Raw genomic sequence first — 15,619 nt, forward strand, 5'->3', positions numbered from 1 at the left:
GAAGAGAGTAAGTAATGAGTAATCTGTAAGGGAAAAGATTTTGGCATGGGATTGTCATACTACAATAGTAACCATGTAATTTATATTAAAAAATGTCAGTATACTTAAGTGTCTAAAGTTGTCAGACAAACTAAGATGACAAATATTAAGCTCCTTGGACATCAATTTACTCATCTGTAAAATGAGGCAGTTGTCTAGAATATTTGTGAAGTCCCTTCTAGCTCTGTCTAATGCTACTGACATACATGCTATAGTCAGCCAGTTATTAGGTCAGTGTGGTACACGGTGAAAAGAACTCTGTATTTAAGAATCAGGACAATTGTGTTACAATCCTTACTTTACTCTGTATCTCCCAGTTCGGAAAATAAGGTTAAACTAAACATGTCTGACATATCATCTGGCACTTAACATTTTATGATTCAACATCAGTATTCTGTTTGTAATTGCATCACAAAAAGGGGAAAAGAGTTGATTTTCTGTTTTTGGGGTTGTTTTTTTTTTTAATGGTGGGAGAACAGAATAGCTTTCCATTACATTTACTTTTTTTTGTTTGTTTATTTATTTTAGTTAAAGCTTTTTATTTTCAAAATATATACATGGATAATTTTCAACATTCACCCTTACAAAACCCTGGGTTCTAGTTTTTTTCCTTTTTTTCTTCCCACCTCCTCCCCTGGTTGGCAAGTGATCCCATATATATATATATTTCTCCACATGCTATGCATGCTGCACAAGAAAAATCAAATCACAAAAGGGGGAAAAAATAAGAAAGAAAACAAAATGCAAGCAAACAACAAAAGTGTGAAAATACTATGTTGTAATTTACATTCAGTTATCACTGCCCTCTCTGGATGCAGATGGTTTTTTTTTTTTTTTTTTTTTTTTTTCATCACAATACCATTGGAACTGGTCTGAATCATCTCATTGTTGAGGAGAGCCAAAGACAATTTTGAAAAATTAAGAATCTATTCCAAAAAATCCCTAGGTTTCCTCAATCATTCATTATAAAATTCTACCACATATGAATTAATCTAAATGTTTTCTGAACCATATCACTTTGTATAATTTTATAAATTTATTCATCACTACTTTAAATTAATGTAGCAAGTACTAATTTATGTCTCAACTGATATTTTTACCCATCAAGGTTACAGAGATTGTTGATGCTCATATACAGGAAAATTTTATATTAGTACTAGATGTGCTTTATAATTCAAACATTTTGAAGGCCCTATTTCCAAATTTTTTCTTCATAATCTAGCTTCTTAAATTGTGTGCCATGACCTCATATAATATCTTAATAAATCTTATTATTAATAAATGTTTGATTTGCATACCTACTTTATATACCTATGTACCTGGGATCATGTAAAAATTTCTTGGGTAAAAAGAGAGTGTGGAGAAAGTGTAAATAAATTTTGTTCTATAAGATTTATTTGTTTAACCTAAGATGAAGTCTCAAAATTTTAAGGGAATATTCATATTGTTTCTGAAATTTGATATAAATAAAACCCATGTTTACTTAGCTTATCCATATTATCTGTAATTTTATAGATTGATAAAATCATATTTATTTCCATATTTCTAGAATGGATCCTGATTTTTCCATCAGTCTTAAGGAATCCCTTTCATCCTAATCAAATCCCAATTTGCCATTGTTACTGCTGGACAAACTAATGGAAATATACTAAAACCAGGAGATTAGCTGTCATGTTCAACTATAGTTAACTATATTGTGTTCAAAAATATTAATTCAACAAATATCTTGAGTATAGAGTTGTACTTGATATTCTGTGTGTTGGAGAAAAGGGAAAATTATTACAGGGTAAGACATGATTCTTGCCTTCATGCCACTAAGTTTAGTAAGAAAATAAGAATTTTGTGAAATAAGAAAGAAGTTAAGTAATGATCAGAGTGTTCTGTGGTTTAAATAAATGTCTAATTTAAGGATAGTAATGATCTTTATTAAAGTTCCACTAAGATATTTTAATGTGGAGAATGACCCGGGGTTCTCAAAGGTAATGCTAGTGGAGCATATGGTCTGGCATGTTGTGCATCTTTGCTTTGAGTTTTATTATCCAAAGACTATCATAAAGTAGAAGCTTGGTCACTTAAGTGATTGGCACTTTTTAAAATTTTTGGCCATGGCAATTCATTTGTTAAGATAAGAAGCATTTGAGTTGGTGAATGGAAGGGATTTTGAAAAACCCAGCATTAGATGGTGTGTAAAAGCTTATTTTTAAAACATTGTTGCTTCAACAAGGACTTTTAAAGTTATCAAACTATGCATACCCTTTGATCCAGCAGTATTACTACTGGGTTTATATCCCAAAGAGATCTTAAAGAAGGGAAAGGGACCTGTATGTGCAAAAATGTTTGTGGCAGCCCTCTTTGTAGTGGCCAGAAACTGGAAACTGAGTGGATGCCCCTCAATTGGAGAATGGCTGAATAAATTGTGGTATATGAATTTTATGGATATTACTGTTCTGTAAGAAATGACCAGCAGGATGATTTAAAAAAGGCCTGGAGAGACTTAGATGAACTGATGTTGAGTGAAATGAACAGGACCAGGAGATCACTATATACTTCAACAACAATACTATATGATGATCAATTCTGATGGAAGTGGCCCTCTTCAACAATGAGATGAAACAAATCAGCTCCAATAGAGCAGTAATGAACTGAACCAGCTACACCTAGTGAAAAAACTCAGGGAAATGAGTGTGAGCCACTACATAGAATTCCCAATCCCTCTTTTTATTCACCTGCATTTTTGATTTCCTTCACAGGTTAATTGTACACGATTTCAAAGTCCGATTCTTTTTGTGCAGCAAAATAACTGTATGGACATGTATATGTATGTGTGTATATATATATATATATATATATATTGTATTTAACATATACTTTAACATATTTAACATGTATTGGTCTACCTGCCATCTGGGGGAGAGGGTAGGGAGAAGGAGAGGAGAAATTGGAACAAAGGGTTTTGCAACTGTCAATGCTGAAAAGTTATCAGTGCTGAAAAGTTATACAAGCATATATCTTGTAAATAAAAAGCTATAATTAAAAAAAAAAAAAGACTTTTTAAAACCATGAAATACTCTTGGGAAAATTACATTTTAAGTAATTTATTAAAAAAATTTTTTTTTCTCTTTCTATAGCACAGAGATACTCCTGAAAATAACCCAGATACTCCATTTGATTTCACACCAGAAAACTACAAGGTATATTCATACCATGATATATATGGTATATTCATAAGGTATATTCATAACATGATGTTTAAGATAGAAAACATTGACTCATTTGTATATGACAGGTGTTTGGGTTCTTTTTTTTATATATAGAGGATAGAAGCAATTGTAAAGAATTACCCAGAGGGACATAAAGCAGCAGCTGTGCTTCCAGTACTGGACTTAGCCCAAAGGCAGAATGGATGGTTGCCCATTTCTGCCATGAACAAGGTATTTAATATAATTTTATTGATTTTATTTTATAATGAGTAGTGGGATTTAAGTACTAGCTTTTATAAAAAATTCTTATGTAAAAGTATCAGATTGTAGAAATTCAAATTTCTTTTATAATTTAGATATTATAAATTATAATATAGATATAAACTAGATATAATTTAGAGGTTTAGACAATTTTATTTGTATTTATACTGGTCTCATATAAAATGTCAGGAGCCTTGGAAAGATGCAGTTTTTTGCCCTGATAGGAAGGGAACAGTGAAAAGTTACATAATGTAATGAAAAGATTATAATATCAACCAAGGTTCCACAGAAGATATAAATTATGTTTACATGATTAAAGTTCTTTGAAGAAGAAATGTATTTAAATGTAATAACTGAAGGGCAGCTAGGTGGCACAGTGGATATTAGATAGAGTGCTAGGCCAAGAATCAGGTGCATTCATCTTCCTTCATTCAAGTCCAGCCTCAGATACTTAGTTATGTGACTTTGGGCGAGTCACTTTAATCCTGTTTGCCTTAGTTCTTCATCTGTAAAATGAGCTTAAGAAGGAAATGGCAAACTATTCCAGTATCTTTGCCAAAGTAACCCTAAATGGAGTCATGAAGACTTGGACACAACTAAATAGCAGCAGTAATGACTGGATCCAGTAAGATAAAAGTAAATTAAAACATTCTGTCTGACAGTATGAAAGAAAATGTGGAAATATTGCCCTATTTTGAATCAAGGTTTCCAATTGTACTGCTCCATAATTAGTGATTTTAATTTGATAATTAAACTGGACATATATAAACTTGAAGGTAGACATGAAAAAAAAAAACACTACTGGAGAAAAGGAGCATTTTAAAAAAAAAATTTCTACAGAAAAAAATAAATCACAGCATTTGAAAGCATATTTTAATATAATAGGTCCAAAAGAACTACAAAACTGAAATGATTCAGAAGATTCGTGCTTTTTTTTTTCTTTGGATTGCTTAATTCCGTAACTAATTTTCACACACTTTTAATTCTAACTCTGACCATAGTGCTTACTTCTTGATCAGATGTACATGCGCACAAGATTTATCAAAACTGTCTTATCTTATATTGCTCAGTCAGAAAAGATAATAGAAAGTTCATCATTTTCACCTCAAAGTGTTTTGACTGGCTCCACCTTCACAATAGAGTATAGAATGCTTGGAGTTGAATCATGAAATTTCATAGATTAGATAATATTAGAGCACTTAATAATAAAAAAAAAATAGCGTAGTAGTTTTTGAGATGACTAAACTAGTTAAAAAGCCTGTCTCATTTTGTACAAGATACAGATGTTTTGATTATAGTGAGAAGTACAAAACAAATAAAAGGTTATATTTTTAAACTAAATGAAGGTAAATGGTAAGCATATTCTTGGATTCAAAGTACATTTAGAATGAAAATTTTAGGTAGTAAAGAGATTGTGGATGTCTATCCTCATATCTATGATTTGTGGTTATTTCTTCTCACAAAGAATTATTAAGCTCCATTGAAAAAGTTGTTAATTTTTATTAATGATATATAGCAATTGCCTGATAATAACCCTGAGGTAGGTACTATAAGTTATTATCTACATTTTTACAAACAAGGAAATTCAGAAAAATGAATTTACTTATCCAAAGTTGGATAGCATTAAAAAAGCAAATGAGGATGGAAAACCAGGTCTTCTGACGCTTACATTCAGAATTATTCACAATGCTGTGATTTAAATAGAACAATTTTAAAAAACCAACACTAATAACTGCTTACATCTATGGAGGGGGAAAAAATCATCTACATAAATATATGCAAGATACAAAATAAATGAGAGATACTCTTAGAGAAGATACAGTATAGAGGAGTTTTGGGGGGCTAGTCAGAAAAGCCTTCCTGTAGACTGATCTTTGAGTTGAGTCTTGAAGGAAGCCAGAGAATGTAAGAGGCCATTTCATTCTAGATAAGGAAGATCACAAGTACAGAAATAGGATGTGGAATGTGTAAAGAATAGCAAGTACAACTATATTGTGGAATGGTAAGGAGGGAAGTAATTTGTAGAAGGAACCAGATTGTGAGAAGCTTTAATTAAAGAGACAAAGGAGTTTAAATTTGATATAAGTAATAGGGAGCCACTCCACTTTGAACAGTGGGTCGGCATGATCAGATCTGTATTTTAGAAAAATCTGTTTGGCAGCTGTGAATGATAATTTATCGTGGAGAGAAGGGAGGGACTTGAGTCAGTGAGACTTATTGGGCTATTGTGGAAGTCTAGGTGAGATATGAGGGCCTGAATGAAGGTGATAGCTGTATGAGTAGAGAAAAGAGACAGGTGGAAGTTTGATAACTGATTGGATATGTGAGGTGAATGAGAGTGATACAAAGATAACACCAAGGTTGCAAACTTGAATAACTGAAATGATGGTGGTATTAACAAAAACAATAGAAGTTTAGAAATAGGTTTTGGGAAAAAAAAAAGTTCTGTTTTGGATATGTTGATTTTTGAGATCTTAGACTGCATAAATATAATTGCATCAATGGGGGCAGATAAAATTAAGTGACTTGAATGTATATAGAAAAAAAGAGGGCCTAAGCTAAGATTTGGAGGACATTTACAGTGGATGTAATATAAATAATGATTTAATGAATGAAACTGAGGAGGGGGTCAGATAGGTAGGAAGGATAATCAGAAGAGAATATCTGTGGCCAATAGCTTAGCACTTTAAGGATAGCCATAAGTGGTGAGGCCAAATTTGAACTCAATTGTGACTGGCTTCAGCTTCACTGCTTTATCCATTGTACTATCTGGCGACTGTCAAATGCTGTAAAAAAAGTCAAGGACAGTGCATAAAAGTTAAGAGTAAACAATGATTTAAAAATTGAGAAAAGAAATTGAATTTTGAAAACATTTGATAAATGTTTTCTAGTCAATAACAATTGATTTGAGCAGTTTTTTCCTCATTGGTCAACATCAGGCATAACTTGTCCTTTGAGAATTTTTTGATTTCTACAAAATGAAGCTAATTTTAAAATCAAGAACTTTGGAAATACCCTTAAAGCATTAATTTATGAGCAGTCAATTTTTGCTAATTTTTCTTAAAATATTCTTATGTTTTAGGTTGCTGAAGTTTTACAAGTACCTCCAATGAGAGTATATGAAGTAGCAACCTTTTATACAATGTATAATCGAAAGCCAGTTGGAAAGTATCATATTCAAGTCTGCACCACTACACCTTGTATGCTTCGAGATTCTGACAGCATACTGGAGGCCATTCAGAAAAAACTTGGTATGGAACAGATTTTTATTTTTTTTTTTATTTTTTTTTTTGCTTAAAAAAAGGAAATATTAGTTTTGGAGGGATTTGACAAAAACCCATATTTCTTCTTTCATATACAATTTAATTTGAAGGTATAAAAACATACATTATATTTTGCAAATAAAGTATAGAAATTGAAATTAAAACCCAAGAATACAGATATAGGAACACTAGAGTATTCTACCATACCCATATTTCCACTGAGTTACCTTCTTAATATGTTTATTTTCTTTTATCTTAGGCTTATTTTTGTCCTTTTCTCAGCCTCAAAACTTTCTCCTTCTAAACATTTCAGAAATCACTACTTTATATTATGTTCTCTATAACAGTATCTAAAGAATGATTGAACAAATGAAGTAAGTGTATTTCAATAGGCACTGGCATTCTTCACTAAGAAAAGTCTTAAATGTTATGGCAAGGAGACAGGCTTTATAAAGTGACCATTACATAAATTCATTTGTAACTTATAAATTTGTTCTCCTGGTTTGTCCTCTTACCTGTCTGGCTCCAGAGTCTCATTCACTAAATCTTAATCCATATGACATCCACAAGTGTCCCCCAAATCTCTGTTCTAGGCTCTCCTATGGAGCAGAAACATTTTTTCTTACACTACATCTAATTGTTTGGCAAATCTTGATTTTATTTCTTCCACATCCATTCTCTGCTAAAGCTGCCAATACCTTACCCTAATTGTTTTTCTTAAGTTATTCACAGAACTGCAAAAAAAGCCTTAATACACAGACCCATACCATTCCCCTAATTAAAAACCTTCTTAAGTTTCATTTAAGACATTCCATATAATCTAGATATCTTTCAAACTAATTTTCCCAATGTTGTTTTCCTTTAAGCACTTTGCAAGTGATTCACATTCTTTGGATTTGTGTATATACACTGGTCATTCCTTTTTCTCATATTGGTTCCCCTCCTTCCCCCCCTTCTCCTCCCTCCAGTTAGGAAGTATTTGAGAAGTTATAATATCCCAGTGAAAAGAATTCAGTACCTTTTATATAGCTCCAATTAGACTTTTTTCCCCTTCCCTCAAGCCTAAATTCACCTCTGTTAGTCTTAACTCAAATGTTCTAAAATCATTATTTCTCTAGTTTTGTGTCTAAATGTCCTTATATTTGTATTTTCTTAACCATATGATACTATTCAGCCACCTTCCTTCTAAATCTCCCCTTATCCTGCTCTTTTAAAATAAGATATACTTAGTCCTATTGCAATTTTGGTTCTTATCCCGTCAAATTTCAGTGATGCTTAAGAAGTCAAATTCAGCTCCTTAAATATATAGCTCACTTCATTAGACATACTTGTCATAAATTTTTAAATCTACATATGAGGCCATCAGCATTATTACTACTGACTTTTAAAATTTTTTTTCTGTTAATATTCGTTTCTGTTCCTATTCAAACTATATTTTATCTAGCTTAGTATATATATAATGGCTTTTTTCTCCTTTTGCCTTTCTTTTTATTTAATAACCTTTTTTAAGTGACATCTGCAAGACTCCAGGCACATACATTCTTACCAGACCTTGTTTGTCACACCTATTTATTGCTGGCCATAGAGCAGTTTAATCAGCACTTCTTTCCCCCAATATGCTTCTCTTTGGAAGCTTTTGCACAGTAATGAAAACATCTCTAGTAATGAGGACTTCAATTTCTTACCCAGGACTTCTTCATCTTTGGTAATGCTTTTTAGGTTCCTCCTGGCAGAATCATTTTGTGCCTTCATAAATACCATAAGTGAATAGTTGTCATCCAGTTTGACAAGTCTTGGGAGCTTCTCTATTTGATTCTGGTCACATGTCATAGAAGGACATAGGATTTTTCTATTGTTATTAAATTGACAAATAGCTGTCTTATTATTCCTGAGCAGGGACTGGCCAGCCCACCACTACCTATTGCTTCTTTCTCTGATCCCTAAATTTATATGGTTTCTTAACTGTAGATTCATATCATCATTCCTTGGAGGATAAGATATTGTTTCCTTTTCAAAAGTTTTAGGTCTCTCCCTTTTAGGAAGATTTTATCTTTCTAAAGCTCCAAATGTCCATTGGTGGTTCTTCCCTTTCTCCTTTGTGTCATGTTCTTTTATTCTCTGTCTTCAAATTCCTTTTTTCTTGTAATGGAGCTATTAAAAAAAAATCATTTTCCTTGATAATCTACAGAATAGAGAGAGGTGTTCTTTGAGTCCTTATCTTTCCAGGAGAAACATCAGTCTGTACTTTCAACCTAGGTCACTATTATGGCCACAGCAAAAAGAAACACTACACATTCTGTGCAGAAACTTCTCTTTGCTTTCATTCTTTTTTGGAAATTGGGTCCTCAACCTTCTGTTTGTTAGCTCTCTTGGCAAAGTCTCCAGAAGAATTCTCTTCACATAACTCCCTTTTCATGTCATGTCTTACTGATATATCCAGTTCTCCTCTTCCTCTACTTTTTTAGCTTTTCAAATTTTTCCTTCTGCCCTGCTGACTTGGAACTTTCTTGAATCTCCCCAAATTTCCAATTCCCAAATTCATTCTTCAGCTATAACAATTGTCTGCTGATCCTTTTAGCACCTTTTCTCTCCTATTGTTCTCCTACTGAAGTTATAAGTAGAATACCACCTGTGGAAATCCTTTTCTTCCTTCAAGATCCAGTTCAGGCACCTCCTTCATAAACTTTACCTGATCTTCATCACCCCACCCCACCCCCACCCCCGCAGGTTAAATTTTCTTAGTGCTTATACTGTTATCATATTCATTTCTATTGCTTTCTTTAGCCACAACATTAAAAATAAGCTCCTTGAATATAGTGATTGGAGTTTTTCACCTTCCTTGCCTCAATGTTGCAGCAACATAGTACCTTGTGTATGGTAGGTACTTAATAAAAATTTTCTGACTTTAACTGAATTAAGTGATTTCCTCAGATGCAGCTAGACCAGAACCCAGATATCCTAATTTTCAGTTACTCAGATTTTCAATTAAATATTTCATTCATAGTTATGTACTAAAAATTCTGGGACCTTCCTTCCCCACACTAAATTGAAAAAGTAAACTGATAAAGAGAAATTTGAGAACTTTGTAAACAGTAGACATAATTATACAAATTACTTTTTAAAAAACCTTGACATGAGAAGCTATTAAAACTTAACCATTCTTTCTAAGAATTATGTTCTGAAATGTACTGTGCTAAATATTTAAAATTGGCCAAATCCCAGAAAGTAGATTTATATGTTAAAATGTGATTTTGGTAGTAATCATTTCTTTTTTTTTAGGTATTAAGGTTGGAGAAACAACACCTGACAAGCTTTCACACTAATAGAAGTGGATTGTTTAGATGCCTGTGTAAATGCACAAATGATTCAAATAAATTATAATTACTATGTGAGTATTTCACTTTCATTAAGTTTAGAATTATGTGTTAGTATCTTGAAATAATTTCAAATAAGTGGAGTTTAGATTTCCTGTATTTTCCCTCATTTTATCTAGTCAAGTTATTTATTTCCATCTCTTCTGAGTTCATCTTTAAGGCTAATCATATTAGTCATACTAATCATATTAGTAACTTTTAGTAGAATCAGTTTTTTGAGTGAATTTCTTCTTACTTATGCAAACACTTGAAATATTTAAAGATGGGGCAGCTAGATGGTACAGTGGATAGAGCACTGGCCCTGAAGTCAGGAGGACCTGTGTTCAAATTTGGCCTCAGACACTTAAATCTTCCTAGCTGTGTGACTCTGGGCAAGTCATTTAACCCCAATTGCCTCAGCAAAAAGAAAAATTTAAAGATGTCATTTGTGAAATCTGGTTTCACATTCTTAGCATGTGTTAGTTCACATTGATAAGTGTTTGTTTCTGTTGGGAACATTAGTATTTCAGTCATTGGACAAAATTCGTAAAATGACTGGTGATAAGAAAAAAATAATCCTTAGTCTTATGCCATATTGTGTTATAAAGTTGCATTTTCATAGAACATTTTCCTTTTCATGTGAGGATTAAGCTTATTAAAACAGATTTCCCAAAGCAAGTCTGTCATGGAATAATTTACCAAAAAAAAATTGTCTCAGCTTTTTTCTTTACAACATAATTGCTGTTTAGTGATCATAACTCCTTTTTAAAGACATATACTTGATAGTACTTATTTCTTGTTCTGTGGGTAAGATATGTCTTTCTGATACAGGTATTATCAAATTCTCCTTTGGTACTTTAATACATCACTTCAAGAGTGCAAGACTATTAAGACTATTAACTATTATTCTTACTATTAATGGAAATTTCATGTTCATAATGTTGGTGATTTTGCAAACTACAAAGTACTATGTAAATGCTAGTTTGCTAATTAGTTAACTAGAATCTTCAAGTTAAATAGGAACCCATTGGAGTTATAGTAGAGTGGGAAGGGTAGGTGATATGATCAGACTACACTTCAGAAAAATAACTTTGGGAACTGAATGGAAGATGAATTAGAGTTAGGATAGACTTGAGACAGGGAAATAAGTTAGTTTCCTTTATGATCCTGTGTATCTTAGACATTTAAATATATTTTGAGGATTTCATGGTTTATTAGACTGTCAAAGAGGTCCATGACACAAAAATTTTCAGAACCCCATGGGTTTGGGGGAAGAAATTTTTGACATTTAAAGTTTAAGATTCCTATGGAACATCCAGTTCAAGTGGCAAAAGGCATTTAGTGATGTGGAACAAATTCCTCAAGTAAGACTAGGGCTAGAACACTAAGCTATGGAAGTTATGAGTGGAGGGATCCTGGACCTTAAAGCCATCTAGCAAGACCCTGTTTTTCCCCCCTCTCCCATTTAGATTATGTTCCCTATATTATATGTTGGATTTTATTGTATTTGAATTATTTGAAAAACGACAACAAATGTCAATTTTAATTTTATTCTATTCTCTTATTCATTCGTGATTTTAGTTTTAGTTTTAATTGATGTGTTTTTAACACAAGTCTTGTAAACATGGTGAATGACATGGAGTATACTAACAACATCTATTGTTTTAGTTACTGTGATAGATTTATTTTATTATCATTAGGCAAGAATTCTTGAAAATAATGTAATTTGTAAATCATTTAGTAACAGAATTAATTGAAAGTTGTTTATGGACAGACATGTTAAGTGTTTTAGAAAGGCTTACAAGATCTTCTTGTATGAAAACAGGTTGTGTGTCATTATATAATTATTATGTGACTAATAATTTAGGGGTAAGAAATAGTTGCCAGGTGCTTCAAGCTATCTGTTGGAACACTTGCATCCTAGTTGTACATATAGTTTGTACCCCTACAACCACCATACAGTTGTAGAAGAGAAAGAGGCCGGCTCAAAGAAGTGTTCTCTTGACTCTACCTTCAGTTATTTCTCATACACCATGCTGCGTATCCCCTCCTGTACACTAGACGTAGTAAGTGGAAGTGTTCTCTTCAAAAGAAAATAATAGCCTTTACTGTTACTTGATTAGAAAAAATAATAAAAATGGTTATGTAGTATGTAGTAATCACATGTTCAGCTGTTAAATAATTTAAAATTTTTTATATATTTTTGTTCATAGGAAGATTTGACACCTAAGGATATTGAAGAGATACTTGATGAGCTTAAAGCTGGCAATGTTCCAAAACCTGGACCAAGGTATGTTTTTATTTACTTAATGCAAATTTAAATGTTTGCATATTTTTAAAGGAGATGTTTGTTCCTTCAATTTACAGGTGTTGGAAAGGACTGTAAAAGTCCTTTAGTTTTTTTCCCTGAAGCAAGAATCTTTACTGCAATTAATATTACTATTTGATTAAGTCTCTCCTTGAAAACAGTGATAAACAGTGATAGACTATCTCATAAAGTTAATATTTTGATCCAAAATATACTTATTTTCTGCCTTCTAGTTTTTGTTTGACCTTTAGAAACAAACGCAAAATATCTACACAGCTTACTTCTGCATGGTAGCACTTCAAACATCATCTTTCCCTTAAGTTTTCCAGTCTTTTTCCTGGGCAAGTACCTCTTGATTTTTCCTCATGTAGCAGGATTATCACAGCTTTCAGCAGTAGCACCTCACCATTTTTCTGTGGGTATTTAGATTATGACAATACTTCACATATGGCCTAAGATTCATAACTTAGGAATTCTACTTTGCTCAGCAAATCTGTTATGATGATGTTCCTTGAGCTGGATATATTATCTTCCTATAATTTTTCAGTTACTATTTTTATCAGCTATTTCAAACTATTAGCTCATGCTAAACTTGGAATCAACTAGAATTCTCGAGTATTTTTCTTGAGGAGGTCCATTAAATCAGTCTTCCATTTTGTACTTCTGTTGATTTTTAAATGAAAGTCATAAAAATCCATTTTTTAAAAGTCTGTGCATTAAAGCCTTTTTCTAGATCTTTTTGACTTCACATTCTGCTATGTTATCTTAGCTTTTTCTTAGAATTTTTGATGTGCTTTTAAAAGTCTTGTAAACATGGTGAGTGACATGGAGTATACTACTAACAACATGCCCCCGTGATATGTTCCTAGAGAATCTTGTCATTGGGTTGACAATATTCATCAATGGATTCTTTCAGTTTTACAGCTTAAAGAACTATTTATAAATTCACTAAATTATGGAGTCTACATTTCTTTATCTTGCCAAAGGCATATCATGAGACCACTAAATTCCTTGCTAACAATCAAGATATACCCTGTATCTGTCATATTTAGTAGTGCCACCATGTGATATGTTCTTAGGAAAGAAGTCATTCACAGAAAGCATTATGTATTCATTAATTGCTCACAAACCACTTTTCAATATCAGGGTTTAATTTTTTTAACATTTTATTTTTTGCTTTTATTTGTAAAGACAATTTTTAATAATTTTTAGTTAAAAAATTTTTTCCCTCTCCTTTTCCTCTTCCCCTTTTGTAAAAGGTAAGCAATTTTGATTTAGATTATATATGTGCAATTGTGTGAAACATTTCCATATTTGTCATGTTATAAAAGAAGATGTACAGGAGAACCATGGAAAAAAAAATGAAAATAGTATGCTTTGATCTGTATTCAGACTCCCATCAGTTTTGTCTTGAATCATTAAGTTAGTTATGGTTGATTATCACATACTGTTACTATTATTGTGGTACAATGGTCTCTGGTTCTTGTCATTTCAGTTTGTCTTGGAAGACAGTTTTTCTGAAATACCCCTGCTCATATTTTTAAAAAAATTAATATCTTCATTGCCAAGGGTCAGCAATATTATGCCCAGTCTATATATTTATTCTTAGAGGCACTATTTACCTATCTCTGCCTTTTTTGCACTTTTCCTCCTCTTCATTTCCCAAAGTTAAATCTGTATTGTCTAACTCAAACTTAAGCCTAACCCATTTCCTTTTCCAACTGTTAAGAAGAGAGCGTTAAACTTGAACTTTGAGATTGTGATATTTTTACATCTTAATTCCTTTTTGACTCTAGTTTTGATAATAAAACTCTTATAAATTTGTCCTACGTTTATATTTTTTCTTGAGGATGAGTATCACTTATTTCCTTTTTTGCAGATGTTAAATATAATCTCAGATTTCTCCTTATTCAGGCATATTTGTCCCATTTAATATTTTGTTTAGTAACATAGCTTTCTGTAATGAATTCTATTTTTGAAGTTTAATTGGAATATCTAAGTTAAGAATATCTCAGCATCTGTCCAGAATTTTTAAACCTTATAAAACTGAGGCATCTTTTCAGTTCCTTTAAAATAATGTTTTAGAAGTTAAACTGTACAATGGATGATCAGGTTTTTTTTTCCAAAGACATGATAAAATGCACTTCCCTTTCTAATCCTTCGCAGAAATATGGGAGACTTATACTGTCAGTTATGTTGGTATATTGGTATTTTGAACTGCTTGTTGTTTAAACAAGAATAGTAAAATTCAATTTAAAAAAAAAAAAAGTTTTTTGCTGTCTTTTTAAAAAACATTAGTAATTTCCAAATTTCCTTAGGGTATATCCCATTTAGTGATTGACAGTATATGCAAAGGATCTTTTCATATTTCTTTATCATGGTAATGACATGAAGGTAAATGAAATCTAGATACAAAAATCTTCAAACTTCAATTTCTACCAAATCTTTTTTCAGTATTAAATAGCGAATTAAATAAGCTTCGGTGACAACTTTTCTGTCTACATTGCTGCTGAAAGTTTATTTTTAAAAAATCATTGATAATCAAGAAATAAGTGAATACAAATGAAGTTTGGTGAGAACTTGTTCTAGTCTAGGACTACCTCTAACATAACATTTGCAAATCTTTGGGTTTTCATTGTGGATGGAAAACTGCCACTCCTCTTGTGGTCATTGGGAAGGCAGTGTCTTAAAAGATCAAAAAGCACTTACTGTCTTCTCAAGAAAGAGGTAGATTAAGATCTTGGACAATTTCCCTTATCTATAAAATGAGAATGTTGGACTAGATGACCTAAAAAAAATCTCTTCTTGTCTTAAATCTGTTTTATTTATAAGTAAACTCACAATAGAAATATAAAAGCATCACTTCCATTTTATTTTAGGTAAATATGTTTAAATGAAATCAAATATTTGAGCCCCTGTATTGTGAAGAGTACTTTGCTAAATTGATTCTGAGATTGGTTGTATTTTAAATGAATTCAGAAATACTGAGTAATAAAACATTAATGTGCTCACTATGGTTAGAATTTTTATTATAAGATTAGACATTGGTTAGGAAGAAGAGTTTTAAAACATTTTTTTCATTAAATCTAATAGTTACGTGGTTTGACTGTCTTTGTTTTGTGAGGTAGGAAAAGGAAAAAGGAAAGAAAAGGATTATAGAACCAGAACTGAGACCATCAGTAAGTTTAGAGTTCC

At 31.9% G+C, this 15,619-nt stretch overlaps 1 protein-coding gene across 1 annotated transcript in view; it reads left to right on the forward strand.

Annotated features, from left to right (window-relative positions):
• NDUFV2 (NADH:ubiquinone oxidoreductase core subunit V2) overlaps positions 1–15,619 on the forward strand; it is a 39,517-nt gene that overhangs the window by 19,071 nt on the left and 4,827 nt on the right. Inside the window, 6 exon segments of the mRNA XM_003760055.4 lie at positions 3,168–3,230; positions 3,354–3,470; positions 6,583–6,751; positions 10,043–10,072; positions 10,075–10,151; positions 12,330–12,406. Coding sequence (XP_003760103.2) covers positions 3,168–3,230; positions 3,354–3,470; positions 6,583–6,751; positions 10,043–10,072; positions 10,075–10,151; positions 12,330–12,406 — 533 coding nt within the window.

The sequence above is a fragment of the Sarcophilus harrisii genome, chromosome 1 (genome assembly GCF_902635505.1).
Source record: "Sarcophilus harrisii chromosome 1, mSarHar1.11, whole genome shotgun sequence".
NCBI classification, from domain to species: domain Eukaryota; kingdom Metazoa; phylum Chordata; class Mammalia; order Dasyuromorphia; family Dasyuridae; genus Sarcophilus; species Sarcophilus harrisii.